This window comes from Hippoglossus stenolepis, chromosome 9 (genome assembly GCF_022539355.2).
Source record: "Hippoglossus stenolepis isolate QCI-W04-F060 chromosome 9, HSTE1.2, whole genome shotgun sequence".
Classification (NCBI taxonomy): Eukaryota; Metazoa; Chordata; class Actinopteri; order Pleuronectiformes; family Pleuronectidae; genus Hippoglossus; species Hippoglossus stenolepis.
In genome coordinates, this window is record NC_061491.1 from 27,186,824 (window position 1) to 27,207,684 (window position 20,861).

The 20,861-nt window shown below is 45.1% G+C and overlaps 1 protein-coding gene across 3 annotated transcripts in view; it reads right to left on the reverse strand.

Moving 5' to 3' along the window:
- The window catches only part of rusc2 (RUN and SH3 domain containing 2), a 30,466-nt gene that overhangs the window by 4,632 nt on the left and 4,973 nt on the right, over positions 1 to 20,861 (reverse strand). For 2 of the 3 annotated variants that reach the window (XM_035165855.2, XM_047341273.1), the window contains exons 2-9: positions 10,896 to 12,681; positions 9,309 to 9,879; positions 4,206 to 4,871; positions 2,839 to 3,042; positions 2,509 to 2,679; positions 1,330 to 1,406; positions 576 to 750; positions 324 to 429 (exon numbers count right to left, since the gene is read on the reverse strand). In XM_035165855.2, coding sequence (XP_035021746.2) covers positions 324 to 429; positions 576 to 750; positions 1,330 to 1,406; positions 2,509 to 2,679; positions 2,839 to 3,042; positions 4,206 to 4,871; positions 9,309 to 9,879; positions 10,896 to 12,482 — 3,557 coding nt within the window. In that variant the 5' untranslated portion in view covers positions 12,483 to 12,681. The remainder of the gene's footprint in view (positions 1 to 323; positions 430 to 575; positions 751 to 1,329; positions 1,407 to 2,508; positions 2,680 to 2,838; positions 3,043 to 4,205; positions 4,872 to 9,308; positions 9,880 to 10,895; positions 12,682 to 20,861) is intronic. The other variant, XM_047341274.1, reaches the window with a different exon arrangement.

Sequence of the window (20,861 nt, forward strand, 5' to 3'; positions counted from 1 at the left end):
GTTTGTGCCAAATATTAAAGGAATCCCCTTAAGGTGTTTTTAAGATAACATGTTCACAAGGTTAAACTTTTGACCTTTTACCACAAAAAATCAAATCAGTTAAACTGAGGAAATTCCCTTGAGGGGTTTTTGTGACATTGTGTTGACAAGAAGGAAACAGACGCACAACCTCAAAACACAAAACCTCCAGTCACTGGAGGAAAGTAGTGAAGTGAAAAACATCATTTTGACCACTTGACTGAACTTCTTGAATATTCCAACTTCCAGGTTCTCAGTCATTATCCCAGTGAAAGAGGAAACTGCCGGAAGGAGAAGTGACTCACTTGAGCAGACCGAAGATGAAGGAGTTCATCCTCATGCTGTGGCTGCTGAGCTCGGAGAACTGGCTCACCTTCGAGAACAAGCTGTGGAGGACGCGAGTGGACGGGCCTGACGGAGACAAACGGAAAGACTCACACACACATAACAGGGCTGCTTGTTCTCATGACACAGTAACTGTCCTGTGACGGTAAACACAAGAATGAACTAGGAAACCCCAGGTCTTTAGATATTCCTGTCCTCCTCCTCGTCCTCACCCAGCTGAGTGGAGGCCTCCACCAGGCTCCAGGGCTGACAGCGCCGCTGCCCGATGATCAGGTCCAGCACGTAGGCCTTCAGGCCGTCCTGCAGCACGTCGTGCAGGGCCGGGCACAGGTACTTCAGGATGAGGTGCCCCACGTTGGGACTCACCCAGCTGTTCCCCAGCTTCGCCTGGAGAAACGTTACGAGGGATACAGGGAAAGTAAAGGGACATGTGAAGATATGGAACTTTGCATTTAGGCTTAAGAAAGAAACAGATTGAATTCACTGATTCTCTGCATCTGCTTCTCAGGGGGAGATTTATCTGGAGCCTCGTTTGTTTAACGTCTTATTGGCTCCGAGATAAAAGACAAACTCACAAGGGACCAATTAAATGTCTCATATTAAAAAATCTGTGATTGTTGCCTGGTTCTTTCAAAATAAAATCAAGTAACAGATCAATTACAAACCAAACAAAAGATGTGACTGTTACAGATTCACCGACACACTGATGCAACACCGTAATAATAAGATAAAAAGACTTAAGACATAAGTATCATGATATAATGTAATAAGTATATAGCAATAAATATCTTTCCTTCAAACACATGAACACAAGTCACACAATCCCTGACTACAAGAGGAACTCAGGTAAGAGTTCTGGCGCCATCTGTCTGTGAGATTTCTGCACTTCACCTGCTTTTAACTTAATCATTCTAAAACTGTTTCTTTATCAACATTAACATTAATCAACCATTGATGGACATTCACCTTCACGTCTGGATCTCGACTGGTTCCGAAATGAGCCACAATCAGATCCACTGCTGTGTTCACGGCTTTCACCAAAGCTGGAGAGAGAGAGAGAGGAAAACAAAACATGAATCTCAACCTTTGACCTCTAACGTTATAATCCGGTTAAGTGAATGTACAAAATTTTAAGAAATTCCCTCAAGGTGTTTCTAGAAATAAAGTTACCTATAGGTTTATAACAAACTGTGCCTCTTGGCAGCTGATGGATAAAAACACACCTCTTGGAGGGTGTATCTGAAGTCGGGGTGAGAAAGGTTCAGTAAATGGCGTCTTGCTCGAGGACACTTCAGCAGTTAGGGAGTAAAACCTGGATGCTCCTCACGAAGGACGTCTTACGACCCCCTGCTGCTTCAACGGGCCTCTAATGACGCTCCTCGCCGCCGAGTGGCCTCTTCACACGGAGGACGGCTCTCTGGTGAAACACCCTCACCCCCACCGCACCGTGTGGACATGTGGCGTCTGTGATTCTCCACAGAGACTAAATTCACAGAGATTCACCGACAGGTCTTTTCTAACGTCTGAGAGAGTCAGAGATAGAAGCAACCACTGAAGATCTGTTTTCTGGTCATTTTAACGATAACTTATTAGGATGTCTCACTGCATCAATACCTTTATAACCGGGTATCACGTGACTGCAAATCATAAACCATAAACACAGATAATGAGATATCTGCGATAGGCTCGTATCGGCTGAGATCAGAAAACTGATATATCAAGACAGAAGCAATTGATCAGATAATCACACGACTATAAACCTCAGAAATAGAGAAATAAATAAATGTAATAATACAGAAATAGCCTCTTTAATCATGGACTGTATGTATAACTCTGCACTAGTGTCGTACTAGTCTGGAGGCTTGAGTTTGACCAATCGGGATGAAGTTCATCCACTTTTGAGTAGGAACTTATTTTTATGAACTTTAAATTATTTTGATAAAGTGATTAAATTCCTTCGCTTCTAAAAGTTCATGTGGAAAAGTTCCCGTTGTCGAGAGAGAGACCGAGAGATGCTCCACAAATACAGACTCGCTGAGTGAATGAAGGCAGCGGGTTACACACTCGGTTTATATATTAATATATATATTTATATATATATATATATATGTAACTAGTATATGTAACCAAGCAGCAGGGCCTCACCTCTCTTCAGCGACAGGTCCACAGAGATGTGGGTCTGTGAGGAAGAGCAGGAGGACGATGAAGAGGTGGCGTCGGGGGAGAGGCAGAACTCCTCCGGCGGCTTCTCGGTCATGGAGAAATAGTCCGGCAGGAAATCGGTGTAGCTCTGCTGCAGCTTAGCTGATTGGCCGACTGCGGAGACACACACGTAAACACACAATAAGACCCAACACAACATCAACACACATCAATTTGAAGCATTAGAAGCATTTTTCAGGATCAGCAGGTGTGACGTGGAGAAAAAAACACTTTTACAAATCGTCATAATTCTGACAATAAGACAATTGGCACCATTAATCCGTCCCAGCGTGTAGCCACAGGGCGCCGCTGGGAAATCGAACACGTTGCGCCTGGCAGGCCGTGCCCCCCCGCCCCTTCGGGTGTCAGTGTTGCCGGACAGGACGGACGATCCTACGCCGGAGACCCTCTCCAGCCCCAGTGGGTTTCGTCGGCGGTACTCCCTCCATTTGAGGGCTTGAGGAGAGAGGTGGTGAGCTGTCAGGGAGGGGGGGGGTGTGTTTAGATCATGACGGAGGGGGGTGGTGGTTTATTGAGAAGATGGATGGGTGAGATGTTTGGGGTAAAAGAAGAGGAAGAGGAGGAAAAGGTGAAGAAGATACAAGTCCATGCGTGAAGGGAGGGAAGACAGAGAAAAAGAGAGAAAGATAAGAGATTCTTCTAAAGAGACATTTAATTTATATCTGTGACGTGAAAACCTCAGATGTTTGTTTCCTCATGAAAACGTCACAAAAACGATCAAAATTAAATGTTTCGTTTTCTAAACTTTGGGCAGTGAACTGACAAAAAATCAATTCAGGATCAAAACAGGAAGGAAATCGAGAGTTTAGAGATCAGATGTAAAGTCATGAAGAACAGAACAGGAAACATGACCACAGACACAGAGCGGACAGAAAGAGTGTAAAAGCTCATTCCTGCTTTTACAAGAGATTTTTTTCTGTTTCTGAGTTTCTCCTGTGAAGCAGCAGCAGCAGGTTGTCGGGTCCGAACTCGTTCACACCAACAGGAACATGTGGGGAACATCCAGGCGAGGGGCGGAGCCTGTAGAGCAGCAGGGGCGGAGCCTGTAGAGCAGCAGGGGCCGGACATGACGTATAAACTCTGCTGTGGAAAGATCAGTGTTGTTGTTTACAGCTCATCCACACCCGTCGGCCCTCATCACCAGAAGATCTGGAACCTCCTCGTGTTTCCAAGTGGACGTCTTCGTCTTCTACGTGTACGGCTCCTCTTCTTCATCCTGAGATCTTTGTGTTCTTCCAGCTTCACGTCCGTCACGTGTTAGAAACCTCGTCCACACGTCCACTCGCTCACTGGGACGCTTCAGGACATTGTCCTGCTGTTTCCTCACATGGACTCACTCGGACTTTTTACACAAAATGAGCAACTCAACATAACTTGATCCTCATTATGTGAACACAAAACAAAGATCAAAGAAGTTATAATAAAAGTTATAATAAAAATAATGCTAAATGTCTTTTGAACCAAACCAGGCTCGAGATCTTAACGGAAATAATGTTGGAGTTTGTTTTTGTCAACATTTACATTGTGACTTGTATTTCCTTGAGGCACCAGCAGCTTTCACTCTTGAGAACACAACATGAATAATAATAATAATAATAATAATAACTTCTGGAACCTACCATTCTGTGTCCTGGCTCCAGAGCCGTTGCTTCCCTCGCCGTGTTTCCCAGAGTCCACACATCCCAGTGGACTCAGCGTGTCACTGTGCAGCGCCGGTAGACTCGTCGGAGCTCCACGGTGGAAGCACTGTCCCTGCACCGCCGGCAGCATGGGCGGCACCGCCCCCCTCTTCACGCCCAGCGATGCAGGCGGGGGGGTCGACGGTGCTGAACCCCCTCCCTGTTTGGGGGAGTGCAGGGGGCTGAAGCCGGCTGACAGCGGGCAGGAGGGGCTGTGAGGCGGCTGAGGGCTGGGGCTGCAGGTGGAGCAGGTCCCAGAGCTGGGCGCCCCCTGGAGACGAACCGGGGAGTAGCTCCCGAGGGGCGAGGGACGAACTGATCCAGGGGGAGGGGCTTCCCCAGCCAGAGCCCCCTGGTAACTGTGCACATTTTCAGCAGCATCCTCCCCCACCGCACCACCAGAACCAGAACCGGATCCAGAACTGGAGCGGGCCTGCATCCCCGAGACGTAACCCGTGAGCAGGGGCAGCAGGGGCTTGGGCTGGGGGGGTTTAGAGGCAAACGTGTGGTGGAAGGTGAAGGGCTGGATGGGGAGGGTGGTGGGCCGCTGGTCCAGGCTGTACCGGACCACCGGCGGCTGACTGTCCGAGGAGCTGGAGAGGCCCCCTGGAGGAGAGGAGAGGAAGAGGTTACGTTTCTATTTCACAAATGATTCAAATTAAAATTTAAATATCTAGATTTAAGCAAGTGTTCAAAGTAAATAAATCATGTCCAGGACGGAGTATTTATCGAGTCCAACCTTTTTCTCATATTTCATCAAAACATTTTGTGAAATCCTTCAATAACCCAGTTTTTATCTCGTGACTCAGCCAGAACAGGTAAACTAAATCAAAGCAAATAAAGTATTTTAAAAAAGCTGCATCTAAAAAACACGATATTAGAAATACCTCTCAGAATAACACAATATAATTCACGAGCACCACAATCTGCTGCCTCCAGAACTTTCCCCATCATAACCTTCAAATTTGTTTTTCAGGACATTAGAGTGAATTGGTCTTACATGGGTGTACCTAATATACTGGTCACTTCTCAGTTCAGGCTTTAATTCACAAGGGAAACTATTATTCAATACATTACTGATTATTTATTATATATTAGTGCAGTGTTTTACCATAGCGAAGGTGCTCAAAGACATTTAAAAACATAATATTGTTACTCACATTCCAACATTACTTGAGCATATGTATTTGCGAATAGAACAATTATGACCAAAATGGTTATCATGGTTATTTTGATCAATGATGATTATTTATTGGTTTTAAAGACAAAATATTCTACAGCATGTTCACATTGAAACAACAGAGCTGCCTTCACTTCAGTGTTGTGCTACTTTCTTCCGTTGTCGGCCTCAGAGTCTTTGCTGAAGTTGAGAAAGTTTGGGAAGTTTTGTTTTCGTGAATAAAATGTCAATAACTCCCATAACTTTCTAAAATACAAGTTGACAGTTAAAAGGACTTTGTCCAACCGACAGCACTGAGATGTTTAAATTGCAGTGATAGAATAAACATGTCAGGAGGTGAAACCTGTCAATAAACGATCAAATCCTTCAGGAACGTTTTCTGCAGATTCATTAACCGATGAATCGCTTCTGGACCAAACTGCATAAACACGAAGGTCGAAAATGAAACCTGAAATACAGACGAGCAGAAAACTGCCCAGTCATGAGTCACAGGGCTGAACAGGTCTGTTATCACCGTCCACCATCGGCCGACGTGAGAGACTCTGACCGCTCCCCCACGTGCACACAGACACACATGCATGTTCACAGAAACACACAACACACACAGACTTGACCTGGAGGCTCTGCAGTCAGGAGACACCAGCGAGGAGAAGGAGGCCTTATTCTGTTTTCTACCAGTGTGTGTGTGTATGTTTGTGTGTGATCCCAGATCCCAGTGCAGTGTGTGTATGTGTTTGTGTGTATGTGTTTGTGACGTCAGCAATGTTGCGCAAGCTGTTTGTCGCCCTAAAGCCCACCCACCAATGTCACCTGAGCTGGGTGCTGTGCTGCCTTTTGGCCACAGGAGGTGCTGTAGACACATGACGGAGGGAGGCACATGCGCACACATGCACACATACCACACACAACACACCACACACACACAAACACACCCATCAGGCCTCTGCTCCCACTGGAGATGGAGAAAAGAAACGCCCCCTCCCCTCTATCTGCTCCGTCATCCCTCTTCCTCTCTCTCCTCACCCTCCTCCCTCCTCATCTCCTCCCTGCATCCTCTCTTCCTCTTTCCCCTCCCTCCCTCCCTCCCTCTCTCTCTCTCTTCTCCTCCATCAGGCGGTTGCAGACCTTTTCCTTTTCACAGCATCATGTCGGCATCATTAGCGAGCGAGCTGCTTCCCCGAGGCTTTTAAAGAGGCCTGTGCGCTGCAGTGGAGCGACGCAGCTGACTGATGTGAAGTCTGATGAATAATATATTTGCTGTGCGATGCGGCGCAGCCTCTCATTATAACATTTAACCATCTCCGTGTGTGTGCGGAGACAAAGTGAAGAGCATGTATTTCAGGCCCGGGTGAGACACGCCTTGTTTTCAGAGACGACCCCCCCCCCCCCTGACTTCCACATCGTCGACCGAAGAGCTTCAAGCCATAAAAACATGGAATCCATTCTCTCCTTGAAAACCGCTGCAGGTTAATGTGTCAGTAATAAATTACTGATTTGGAAAGATGTGGACGTTAGAAGCTGATTCTTACCTTAAATATTAAATAATTAACTTAAATCTCTATTTGCTGTTTGGAAATTGAAGTCAGTTATTCTGAGTGGGTTGAAAACGTTTACATCTACAGAATAAGGTTTTCACCTCTGCCTGGGAGGTTATGTTTTCACCCCCGTTCTGTCTGTCTGGTTTTCAGCAGGAGATTAAAACCAGTGAACAGAAATCCACAAAACTTGATTAAAGGACATGGGCCAAGAAGGAATTCATTAAATTTGGGATCAGGACAAAGCGACGGATCCAGGGATGTTTTTATCACTTTCTTTTCATATTGCACGATATTAGTTTTGTATTATTTTGTCCGGGAGAATAATTCATGAATCTTGATCTAGTCATATTTAAGGATCTGATATCTATGAGTGTGAGTAACTTGGTGCAGCTTGATTGAATTTAATTGGACAGTTTCATGAGCTCCACTGAGAGACAAAGAGTATTTGGGTGGAGGGATGTCCACATTCCTGCCGACTGAGCTTCATACAGTCAGTCCACTCTGCATCCACCAGGTTCATTTAGTTCTCCAGTTACAGGACTGACATTAACAATGTGAGTAAGTGAAGCAGAAAACAAAACAGGCTGGTGACCTGAGGGCAGGTGGATGTAGTTCCTAAGAAGCTGGTGTGAAGGATTTTAAATGAAAAAGCTTTTAATTAATGATGGTGTTAATATGATGCAGCACCTCATGAAGCTGGTTTGTTTTACTGAGATAAAAACAAAAGGTGAAAGGGACATAACTCATTTCCATTTGTGCAGCGTGTTGTCTAAATAATCAGTTAAAGAAGCTGCACAGTGAGTTTTGCATGAAATATATATATATATATATCCCTTATTAAAATAAGAAATGATTTAAGGAATTCCAGTTTGTATAAATCAGTAAAAGGAGACAGCTGAGACATTCCTGTCCTGGTGTGTTTACTCATAACTGTCTCTGTTATTCCAGCTATTCTAAACACCCCCTGTCGTGTGTGTGTGTGTGTGTGTGTGTGTGTGTCTGTGTGCGTGCGTGTGTTATACCGGACACACACAGCAAGCAGCTGACACAGAGCTTTATAAGGTGAAGGTGGTGTTGGTCTGTTCTTCACTCACATAAACTGACAATGCAGCAGGATCATAATAACAGCTTTTACGATTAGCTTTTAATGACGCGACAGAAAATACATATTTGCGGAGAAACAGCTGCATCGTTATTTGTTCGGCAGGAAGAAGTTTCCGTAAAATTCTCTGACCTTCCATTGTTTTTGGGGACGAGTTGGGCCTACAGGCACACACACACACACACACACACACACACACACACACACACACACACACACACACACACACACACACACACACACACACACACACACACACACACACACACACACACACACACACACACACACACACACACACACCTCAGCAGGGGGCGTTCTCTGCACCTTTATCTCCTCTCTCTATATCTGATTGTTATTCAGAACATGTTCGGCCCAGTTCAACCCTTCAGTGCGTCTGAAGCTGAGGACACACACTCTGCACCGCTGGGTGATACACACACACACACACACACACACACACACACACACACACACACACACACACACACACACACACACACACACACACACACACACACACACACACACACACACACACACACACAACATAGACTGGTTCACACACAGCGACAGTGTAAACACAACGAAACTGCAAACATGCGATGAGAAAACATCAAAAGAAACATTTCATGTGTGAATGTTGGTGCATCTTTTTTTAAGTTTTTGTGTAATCCACGACGTAACACGCTGTATAAATCAAAGTTATTAATATTATCATTATTACTGTAGGTTAAAATGGTGATGTCAGCACGTACAATACAAAACGTTTTCTTCATCTTAGAATAACAGCTGCTGCTCAAAGATAAATATTGTTTAATATATATTTATATATAATATGAGACAACAGTGAACGATCATCAGTGCTGCAATGAGGCTAATTACATTTTTTTAAAGACACAAGGTCACTAATTATTAACTGAGGCAGAAGATGATATCTCACAGCTAAAAGTTTAAAGCTCTAATCAGTGATTGTTTCATTAAGATTAAAATGTCAGTAAGTAACTTGATTATTTGATCTTTCGAGATACACAAGTTGTTTCTTGGGGAATCTGTGAAGCTGCTTTTGCGTAATTCTGCCGACAAACCAACGACCACGGGTTGAGACGAAGCCTGAGGCGACGTGAATTCATTTCAAGATAAAGAAACAAAACTCCACATGAATTTTGCCAAATGTGCAAAACAAATGATTGATGGAGCTTGTGTAGTCGTAGGTGTCGTACCTTCAGCTTTGGCCCGCGTCTCCCTGGCGCCCTCCAGGTGTCGCTCTATGCTGCCATGGCTGTAACATCTGGTGAAGGGCGCCGGCGACAGGCTCTGACTGTCAGCCTCCGCACGCTGCTCCAGGATTGGAGAGAAATCCACCGAGGAGTGCGAGTGGGCGGAGTAAGTGGAGGAGAAAGGGTCCGCGGCTGCCTTCATGGACGGCGACCCCCCCGTAGCTCCGTTTCTTCTTTTACTTCTGGCGATCTCTGCGAAGGAGGTGACGCGCGGCGGTGGAGGCGGGGTCGGGGCGGCGCCATCACTGAGCCGGACGGGGCAGCTCAACATCCGCTCCAGAGATCCGAGCCGAGGAGACGGAGACTTGTCCAGGTTTCGGTCGTAGCTGCGCGAACGGGGACGATTTCCCGAAGAGGCTCCGCTTCCGATAAGGGCCCGGCCAGCCACAGGAGGGGAGGTGTTGACGTACACCTGGCCCTCAATCACAGCGGGAGCAGCTTCAGCCCCAACATCCGCCTGGTGACTCTTCGTCTCCTCCTCCTCCTCCTCATCATCGTCGTCATTATCATCTTCCTGAATTACAAAAAACAAGGAACGAAAGAAAAGAAAGAACAAAACAGACGTCAGACGTTCTACAACACATCAGATTAAACAGATCTTTATAAAAGGAGCAAATCGAATTTAGGGCCCAAACTGTCTCAAAGCCACATTTCCAGTGACACGGTGTCACAGGCTGATGTTAAAACGCTGCAGCTCAACACAAGTGCAGATAATCCTCAGACATGATGACAGCAGATGACCCCAGACTGTGATTTAAAACCAGACAGTGGCAGACTAACACCACAGTCACAGTTATTTTAAGGTCAGAGCTATTGTCACTGTCATGGGACCATTTTCAATTTATTCCATATGTTATTTTTGCGTTATTTCCTTCCTCGTTGAGTGAGATGTATTTTGACAGAATCACTTCCGTCTCGTCCCTGCTGGGGTTTTTTGATTTCTTCCATTTTCATTCCTCTTACCTGCTCATACTGATTCTCTTTACTCTTAAATAAGTAATAATAAACATACTTTAACTAAATGTGAGAGATAATCCACCTGTGACAAGCTGTGTTTCAAGACATAGGGAAAACTGAAGTAGAAATGAGAGAATGTTCTGAATCTGATCATTTAGAAAATCAGTATCTTTTAGACAATTAGACACATTTTCATTAATCTTTGGTTGGCAGATCAATATATTACGATACGGCAAAAGATACCAGGCCGATATCGGCAAGTCAAGTATGTCCCAAACAGATACCACGTCTTTTAAGTGTATTAGTTTTATTCAGATAAAACTGCGATTTCCTTTTTCCGAAACTACTGGAAATGCGAAAAAGAGTCAATCGCCCCAGTTTCAAAAACCTGCATATACCTGTTGATTTTGGTGTAAAAGTGGCATCATTGATTAACGATCGTAATTAGGATCAGTTAAAATGAATAGGTCGTATATTAGCTTCGTATTTGTGGACCTGTGCATGTGGTAGTTTTCGGTTACATGGTTTATTGTATTAACTGTTTAAACCAGAGAGGCAGGATTGTCCACACACCTTAGACGACTCTCCCTCCTCCTCCTCCTCCTCCTCCTCCTCCTCATCCACGCCGTCCTGCTCAGCTTGCTGTCTGAACAGGAAGTATTCGCTGGGCTGAGTCGGGGTGGGGCTTCCTTTGCTGTGCTCATCGGAGCAGCTGTTGACCGACGAGCCCACGGGACTCGGCGACGACTGCGACGAAAGGTCACAGGTGACCAGCTTGTAGTAGTTCTGGGTGGCAACAACCAGACGGGCCTGGCTCTGCAGACAGGATGCAAGGTCTCCGGACGAGCCAGAATGTGGCGGGTGGTAGGAGTTGCAGTTGGCGTCGAGGTCGAGAGCCCCCTGGTGCTCCACAGAGCAAGAGCACGTGGAGGAGGTGGACAGGTGTGGTTCCCGGATGAGAGGGAAGGTGTTGCCGAGACAAGAGGGTTGTTGCTGTGATCGCGGAGGTTCGGTTGGGGAGGTGTGAAGGTCTAAATAGAAGGCCCCTCCACTTGAGTCTCGCTGGTTTCCTGCTGGGTCAGAAACAGACGAGGTGCAGGAGTGGTCAGTGGAGCTGTTGAGGTTGGTGAGTCCAGGGGCCGGCGGCTTCTCCGGTATGCCGTTGTTCATCTTATTGAAAATGGCACTGAAGTTGACGAGCACGCCGTCCGAGCTGTTGCAGGACGAGTCGCTGCCGTAGCCTTGCTGACACGCTGTAAAAGGCTCAGAGAAGGTTTCAGGAAATTGTTGAGGGTAGTTCTGAGACAATACACAGCAGGAGCAGTGTTGGGCCGAGGAGCTTGACGAGTACGAGCCGGTCTTACTGCTTCGGCCGCAGCGCATAGGATGATCTTCGTCTTCTTCATCATCGCCCCAGTCTTGCTCTCCACAATCCATGGACATGTTGGAACCACTGCTCCCGAGGCGACGCTGGCTGTCCAGACCTAAGATGTTCAGGTCTTCCAGGTGGTTGGACAGATCTGAAGCGACGGCCCTCAGGGACTCCCGTCTGCTTCCTCCCACCGAGCTGTGCAGAAGAAAGGGCTCGGAAGCGAAGCCGAGGTCGTGCAGGCGGAAAGATGCCATCCCGTCATCGAGGGCAGAGTTGGTGTCACTGTGGAGGTGGAAGGACGAGTCCTCAAGGTAACCGCTGAGGTTGTCACCGTCATCCTCCTCCTCTTCATCATTGTCATTTTCGGTAGTCAGCAAGAACGGATTGTGACGAAACGGATTCCTGTTCCTCGGTTTCGCCCTGGGTAAAGTGTGAGCGTTGATCAGCTGGTCCTCTGAATTGCTCGAAGTGAATGATGAATCGTCACTCGCCGTGCTGCCTCCTTTCCCGCCACCCTTCCTCTCTCTTCCTCTGTTGTGGGAGGAGCAGGAGCCACTGGAGGTCTGGATCAGGCTGCTGTAGAGCAGAGCCTCCCTCTGGAGGATGTCCCTCTCGGGAAGGGAAGTGGTGCGACTCAGACCGAGGTTCTCAGGCAGGGTGAAGGCGTTGCTCCTCTTAAGTGAGCTCCCGCAGCCACCCTGTCGCCCCCCTGACACCTGACAGTGCACCAGGGGAATGTGATGCACAATCAGGGTCTCGCCAGACAGTTTAGGAGGGCTGTCCATCATTCAAGGGGAAGGGGGGGGGGGGGTGGTGGAGTGGAGCTGCAGCAGCTGAAGGAGGGCCTGTGCGGGCGGAGGGGAAGGTAGAAGTGTGATGTGTTGATGGTTGTGTTCACACTTAGTTTGTTGGGCCCAGCTCAGTAGCTCTGCCAGGGATGTGGAAGGTGAGGTCGGGGAAGTCTACACCATGGTCAGAGTGGCACATCTGGAAAACACAAAGAGACAAAGAGGAAACACTGTAGGTTATAAGTCCAGATAAATAAAGCCATTAAGGCACAGACACTCCGCGTGCAGGCCTGAGGCTACAACATTGTGGTTTTCCCGTATAACTCATTCGTTTTGCACTAAATCAGGGGAATAGAGACAAAGAGAAATACATCAACAGCAGCTGAGATATTCTGACCCTCAGTTTCCAATGTGGGTCAAGCTATGAAACCACTGGATCATAAACCATAACTCAACTGTGTCACAGGACCTGAGCTTTCTATTAAAAAGGCCGAGTGGTTCGGGTGTAAACCACATGGGTGCATACGCCTCGAGCAGCTGGTCCCCTGTTCCACTCCGTCGTCATTCCTCCACTCTCTTCTCCCCGTTTCCTGTCTCTCCATTACTGTGCTTTCAAATAAAGGAATAAAAATACCTCCAAAAAATAAATAACCTGTCCAGGCTAACGCTGAGATCACCCAGGTGAGACCACCAGGGGTCATTTACTCAGCTACAGACGACTTCTCATGCGGTCGAATCCACCCATGATGGTGGAGCTTGTTCCTCAGTGGCTCTCTGACAGTCGGGTTAGAACAGGTCCAGTGTTTATTATGAGGTTTTATGTGTTTTGATTTTCTATGGATCAAAACAGCTCCAGTAAACTGAACTATAACCATTGAGTCTTTACACTGAGCAGGGTGACTCTCTCACACACACACACACACACACACACACACACACACACACACACACACACACACACACACACACACACACACACACACACACACACACACACACACACACACACACACACACACACACACACACAGCAGCTGACTCTCAAACACGGCTATGATCTCATTCCCATTTGCACATCACACCCAACATGACACACACACAGACAGACACACACACACACACAGACAGACACACACACAGCAGCCGTTTCCTTCACCATCATCCGTCAAACCAAAAATAAATAAAACATTTCTACAGTTCACATCTTTCTCCTTTGACGTCCACTTTGTTGTGCCAATAAAGTGTTGAGCTGATAATTGCTTTATTTTTAATAGTTTAAATGTATACACTTCCTGAATAAACTTTGTTAAAAATGTTTTTTTCAAGACAATTGTCAATGTCACGCAAATACTACACACCCTTTTAAAAGTCCAGTGTATAAGACGTAGGTTAAAGGGATTCATTGGCAGCAATGGAATATAAAATAATCATATTCGAATAATGTTTTCATCCGTGTATATTTACCTGAATGTACGAATTCTTGTTTTCATTAAGAAGAAGAAGAAGAAGAAGAAGAAGAAGAAGAAGAAGAAGAAGAAGAAGAAGCTCGGGAGCAGGTTATGTTCTACGGAGGCCTCCATGTAAAGTAGCCCAAAATGGATGCGATGATTTTACTGTTATTTCAAACAAATGTGGTCATGAATTATTCATATACTGTATGAATGCCAGACCCAGGATTGTGGAAGTTCATCCATTCATTGTAATTTCTCTAATAAAGAATTATACAGTGTGTCATCAACAGGATTGGGAACAGGTTACTTTAAACCTTCCGTTCACCGGCTGCTGACCTGGACTCGACAAGGACTTAACTCACTTCTTAAGAGTAATCCCTCTATTTCACCCGCTTTAAATCATAATCCCAGATACAGTCGGTTGATAAAAAGCGAAACCTGAAATTAAATTTTGATTCTTAAATCTCTCTGGAAGTCAGACGAGTGTGGTTGTGACTGGAGAGAAAGAAAAGTGGGAGATGAAAAGAAAGAAAGGACATAATCTGATTTAGGGATTTAAAAAAAGGAGCAGGAAGCCAATCGGTGACATTAGAGTGGATAACAGAGAGATGTACAGATATAGATTCAGATGGATATTTATCACAAATACAAATGCAGATGAGACCGTTACGAGCAGGATTACAAGGAGGAGCATAGCAAAGCGCTGCTGCATCGTTTTTGTTGCTACATGAAGAGAAGAGAGACGGCAGCTGAGGCGGCAGACGGCAGGTCTGAAGCCAAACGTCAGCGTGGTGAGAGGTTTACTCTCGGCCAGGATAATAACTCAGACGCCACTCTCCACAAATGACCTTTTTAAAACAGACTCGAAAGGTATTCGCTGTCAGGGAGGCTTCAGCTTCGCTTCCATCCAAGTGGAGCTCAACCTTTTTATCTCGTAGCCGCAAACAAAGAAGTGATGGCTACCCATGATGCCCTGCTGCAGGCGTGGAGGAGGACGGTTATCAACACTGACACATTCTGATCTGGGACGGATTCAATACCTTTTCAAGCAAAGACCGTCAATCACTGAAATCATCACTTGTCACAACATAAGGAAAATGAATATATAACGATAAATCAGCATCAAACTCTCCACAAACCAATAAGACGAAATAATATTATATAATAAGATCTGGAGAACACGATGCACTTCAGTCATTTATTGACAAGTTGCAAAGGACGAACGTTTCAACGTACATGGCGTCTTTTTAAAAAGTGCATCGTATGCTCCAGATCTTCTATTCTATATAAACATGGACGACATGATTGCTAAACCTCCATGTTAGCCAATGGGACATGGTAGTTAAATAAAGTTAAATAAATGTTCTCGCGGGATGTTTTTTGTCAATTTAAGTAGTTCCAAGTATTCATTATTCTATATAAATATATAAAAATGGTAAGTTTGAGTGTATTTGATGTGTAAAGGTTGTCGTCAGTGGAAGGTGACAGGAATCCCATCAGCTGAGTGGTTGTGATGGAGAGCGAGACGATGATAACACCAGACGAGGGAAACTGAAATGGGTTTAATAGATTAGCTGCCGGGGTCAGGCCGGCTGGGTGCTGAGTTCAGACAGTAACACAGGACAAAGACAACTGTCTGAGTGTGTGTGTTTGGATCTGATCAGTCAAAGGTCAAGGTCAAGGGCAAGGTCAACAAAAGAATTATGGCTACAGAGAACACACTTTCCAGATTTTATATATATATAAAGTTCATGCAGGGGACGTATCATCCCTCCGATGTTTTCTGGTAGAGACGAGAGGACATGAATATAACTCATAAGAATTTCAACACACCATATGGCTGCATGAGAAGTCAAGGATTTGGAGGTCAATGTGTGTGTGTGTGTGTGTGTGTTTTCCACAAAGAATGTGTTTCGTAAACAAAAGCTGCTGCAGACTAAATAGCGACACATTTCATAATCTCACATGGTTTTGATAAGAGACGCCCGAGTCAGTCAAAAACAGTGTCTCCCACTATACTTTGTCTCACCACAGTTTCATTATGAAACAAAAACATAAACGATTTTAATCACAATGTTTTGCCCCATGGTTTCATTCAGTGTTCTTCTCACAAACACATGGAGCAGTTTATTATAGTTGGACGAGCCTACGAACATCTAGACATCCATAAAGTTTTTATGTCCGAGGCAGGAAGGCTGTAATGGTCAAACTTTCCTCACGTTCACTTTAACACTGATTTAGGGACATGTACACATGCAATGCTGCATCAGGTGCACGGTTCAAAACAATTGTAGTTAGTCTCTTAATTAATCTTGTGTGTATTTTAAGGCATATAATGCAATAAACTAATCAGAGTAGCATCTCTAATTCCCTTTAATAAGGCAGGTGCAATTGTGCTTTGTATTCTGAAGTGTCCTTGGGCAAGATATTGAACCCAAAACTGACAGTGTGTGAAATGTGTGTTAATATGTGCATGAATGTGTTGAACTGTAACGTGCTTTATATGTCCAGAAAAGTACGATATAAAATACAGTCCATTACCATTTCAATGCAGAGACATTCCGAAGAGTTTTGCCAAATTTGAGCAAAAAGATGATCTCAGAAATGCGTCATGGTCGATAGGAAACCGCGCCCGTCACATGATGCAAAGTTTTCCGTCTGGTTTATATTGGACCCATCACAGCTGCTGTGTAGTGTTGTGTGACTGCTGAGTGACACACTGGACAAATGTGCACAGGCTATTCAAGTATTCACACACACACACACACACACACACACACACACACACACACACAAACACAAACACAGAAACGTGTTGAATAGAATCATTATTCTCCCACAGGCTCAATAACGGAGCTTTTTTATACAAAACTTGCTACAAACATACAACAACTTTATCATAACACAAGATATTTATCAAGAGATTTTCCCACAAGGACACAGCAACAAATTCCTTTACATTTACTGAGCCTTTCAAAATCAAACAAGTGAAAAGTCATAAAAAGATCAACACACAGAAATCACTTTTCAAGAAAACACACACATCCTCCCTGGTCCCTTTGAGCACAAACAATAACACCACTGAGCCTATCACCAGATTACATCACAGCAGATCGGATAACGGGTTAACGAGAACAAAGAGGGCCGAGTCTGGCCAATCGGATTTCATTTCCCACCCACCATTAGAGACCATAGCTACAGGGCCGGCCAATGAGGGGGAGTCGTAGTGTGTGTCAGACACATCCTGAGAAAGAGGAAACACAGAAGAAATCCAGGAGAGAGAAAAGAATGAGGAATAAAGGAAGACCAAAAAAGGGGGTAACCATGGCAACCAGGCTAGCAGCTGTTAGAGGGAAGACACAGAAATGGCTGAAGACGATGCATTGGTCCATTTTATAGGGTGTCTGTCTTTCTCTGTCCTGCTAATGATGACAGGAGCTAAAACCAAGTGTTGGAGACAGAGGCTGAAAGGAGGAGCTGCAGCGATGGACAGTCTGAGGAGAGTGAACAAGATGATCAACCTGAACATGAGCAGAATGTGTCTCCTTTAGCTATGAATAGTTCTTATCTTATCTTATCTTATCTTATCTTATCTAGAGCCTACTTCCCTTCGTGGTTTTGTTCAGCTTCAAATTGGGGTTTTCTGGTTTTCTCTTTTCAAACAAAACAGAAAAACAATAAGAGGGTTCTCTATCCGTGCTAATACCCTAACAACTGGGGATTCATTGAATATGTCCGAGTCAATTAGCTGTGACTGTTCATTATAAACAGTCTCCCTGGGTTCTTTGGAGAAACCCACATTAAGGTGTTATATGTGGTGGCAGGGCAGGAAACTGACCTATTTATGAAATACTAAAGGGAAAAGGAAAGGCAAGCTGTTACAAAGGACGTCCTCCCTCTATTATCACCAGTACTTCCAGGAATAAGTCTGAGCCCGGGACGGGGGGGGGAGGGGTTGCATCCGAGTGAGGGCGCACCCTCTCCAGGAAGAGACCGACGACACAACCACAGGAGATGGCAATTAGGATGATGGATGAAGTGCACCCTCCCAGTGGGACTCGCTTTTATTGAATACGATATTGTCGCAGTTTGTAGAACAACTTTTTTTATGTAGATCGAAGCGAGTCGATAAATTCCACAACACAAAAGGGCCAGTAAGTGGAATGTATATTCGCCTCGTGGCAGAAAATAACCATAATTTATTTGTGGATGGTTGATGAGGCTGTAGACTAAACATACGTTTGTGTAGCAGCCTCCATAACTCACATTCCACAACATTTTCTCTTCTCCATGAACCAGAACATAAATTAAAAGAACTAGTTTCAATCTGTCACTGATTCTAATTGTTAAATGAGCATCAACTGGTTCTTTCATGCGTCCTCGGCTCTGCCAGTCTCTGATTGTCTTCTCTCGTTTCCTGCAGGAATAGGAAAGTAAAGCTGTCCGGTTGTTGAGTTACTGTGTGTGTGTGTGTGTGTGTGTGTGTGTGTGTGTGTGTGTGTGTGTGTGTGTGTGTGTGTGTGTGTGTGTGTGTGTGTGTGGCTACCCCCATGAAAGAGCTTTTGTTTGCTGCACACATTCATCGCCTCCCGCTTCAGCGTCAACTAAAGACACACAACAAGAGCCGAAGAGCCGAATAGAAGGAATGTGGAATGTTGAATCATCTTGAAAGTGTCTTAAGATTTTCAGTTGTCTCACATCACGTGTCTACAGCTCGTTGACCAGTTTCTCGCCGAGGAAGACACAATATGTCCAAAATCATCGAGACGGACAAGAAAGGGAGAAAATAGGGAACAACCATGAGCTTGTGTCCTGGATCTCTGAGCTCTGTATTCAGGGGGGGAAGTTTCCCACCAACACCAGCCAAGTACTGAAATGTGTGTCAGAAAGGACATTGTGTCTTTACAACTGCAAATTAAGGACTGGCTGTCATTCAAGTCCTCAGATAATTCTGAAGTTTGACAAACACTGAATCTGCTGCTGTGAACTGACTTGATGCAGCGAAATACGAAGCTTCATTGATCCTTATTGGGAAAAGGCTGTTTTCCCTTCCCCTCCTCCACAGTTCAAGGGTCTGGTCCAACACTATCATCGTCCCTGAAGCTCACAAGGTTTCATCCCAATAAAACTGCTTCTTTGGATGTGCATTATCAAGCGTATTGGCATCAATAAATTACCACAATCCCAGCGTTCCCCTCAGAAGTATAAGCGGTGAAGCTAATGGATGGATAGATGGAAGGAAACTACCACAACGATGTTGAGTCATCAGTGAAATTACACTATTGATTGCCGGCCTCTACGCTGCATTTCATATACTGTAGGTTGGCTTTGGTGGAAAACCTGCTAATGGCTTTACGGCACAAAACAAAAGGAGGAGCATTGTCCTGCAGAACAAAATATTTCGTAAAGATTATAACATTCAAGAAGTTGATTCTATCCATTTAGTTCGATGTTTTATTCTCTACAATGTTGTTTGGTAATCACATCTTAATTAGCTTCACCTCTAAGTTGATTGCTTACATGTCATGTCCTTAGAACGACCAGTGTGAGCTAAAGATGGACACATGACCTTGATCCCAGCGTCCCAAGAGGCTTAGGGACAGTTTCCCCTCCTCGACCGACTCCCTGTCTGAACTTGATGGAGCTTAGAGCCTCTTGCACAACAGACGACCTGTGTCTTCTCCTCCACTCACCCGTCAGTGTGAGCTGACCTTCCTCCACAGCCGGAGGTGAGTGGCAGTGACTGACTGCCTGAAGAAAATGAATTTACAGGAGATTAAAGTTTGGAGAAATGATGCAGTGTCATCTGCAAACATGAGAACATTTCCATCCTGCAGCTACAGGCAACCGACTGTTGATAATGGTTTTGACGGAAGAGATAGGATTATTTTTTTCCTGTAATCCAAAGTGCATTTCAGGGAACAGAAATTGGAGCACTTCAAATTGTGCATATGTTGCTTCAGTCCTCGGATGGAGTTTGTTTTGGTTTTCATCTTAACCAAAGGATCAACTGTCGTGTGATTTCCTCCCAGGGATTAATTAGGTTTAACCTAATGTCGAGGCTTAAGGTAACACAAACACACAAACTGCATTAAGACCTAAAACCACACATCAGACTATTTCTGGATCTCAAATCGGACGCTTGTTTTGCACTTGTGCCTCCAATCACAACATCTGACTGCGACTGTCACTCGCCGACAAAACCTGAGCAGTACCACTGGAAATCATGGTATCAATTATGACAATTGTCGAATTTCTCAGGCTGGATTTCTCTTTAGCTACGTTCACTTCTCTATTCCATCCATTTTCTTCTCATGCTGACGCCGTCTTTCTCGCTCCTCTCCTCTTTCTCTTTCTTTGCTGCCGTCTTTCCATCCATCGTTCGCCTCTCTTCTCCCATCCCCCCCCCTCGGCTTCACCAAATCCCTGTTCCCTTACTCTCTCTGCCTCTCTTCCATCCACCGTGTGCACTGCAGCGCAGCACGTCTCTGCTTCACTTCTGCCTCCTTCCTCCTTCCACACACAATTATCCAGCCGAGGAGTGAACTGCAGATGGGTTCAGCCGGATCTCCTCACAGTCCCACTTTCCAGTTAGCGTAGGAGGCCACGGTGCAACTCACCACCTGATCTGTCTGTGTGTTTGTGAGAACAATTCAAAACTAGTCTTTACCTTTCAGATTTACAAAAGCATGTTGACAATAATCCCTGTTGCAATTAGGAAGTGACCTGCCTTGCTCAAGGGAATCTTAATGCTACTTATACAGGAAGCAGAGGATAGTTTATCGTGACCAGATTATGGTAAAATCATATTCTGCTCTCTTTTAACAACAGTTAAATAACTGTGACCTTTGACCACTGAAATCGAATCAGTTAATCTGTGAGTCTAAAGTAACGTTTGTGCCAAATTTGAAAGGATTCTCTCCCGGCA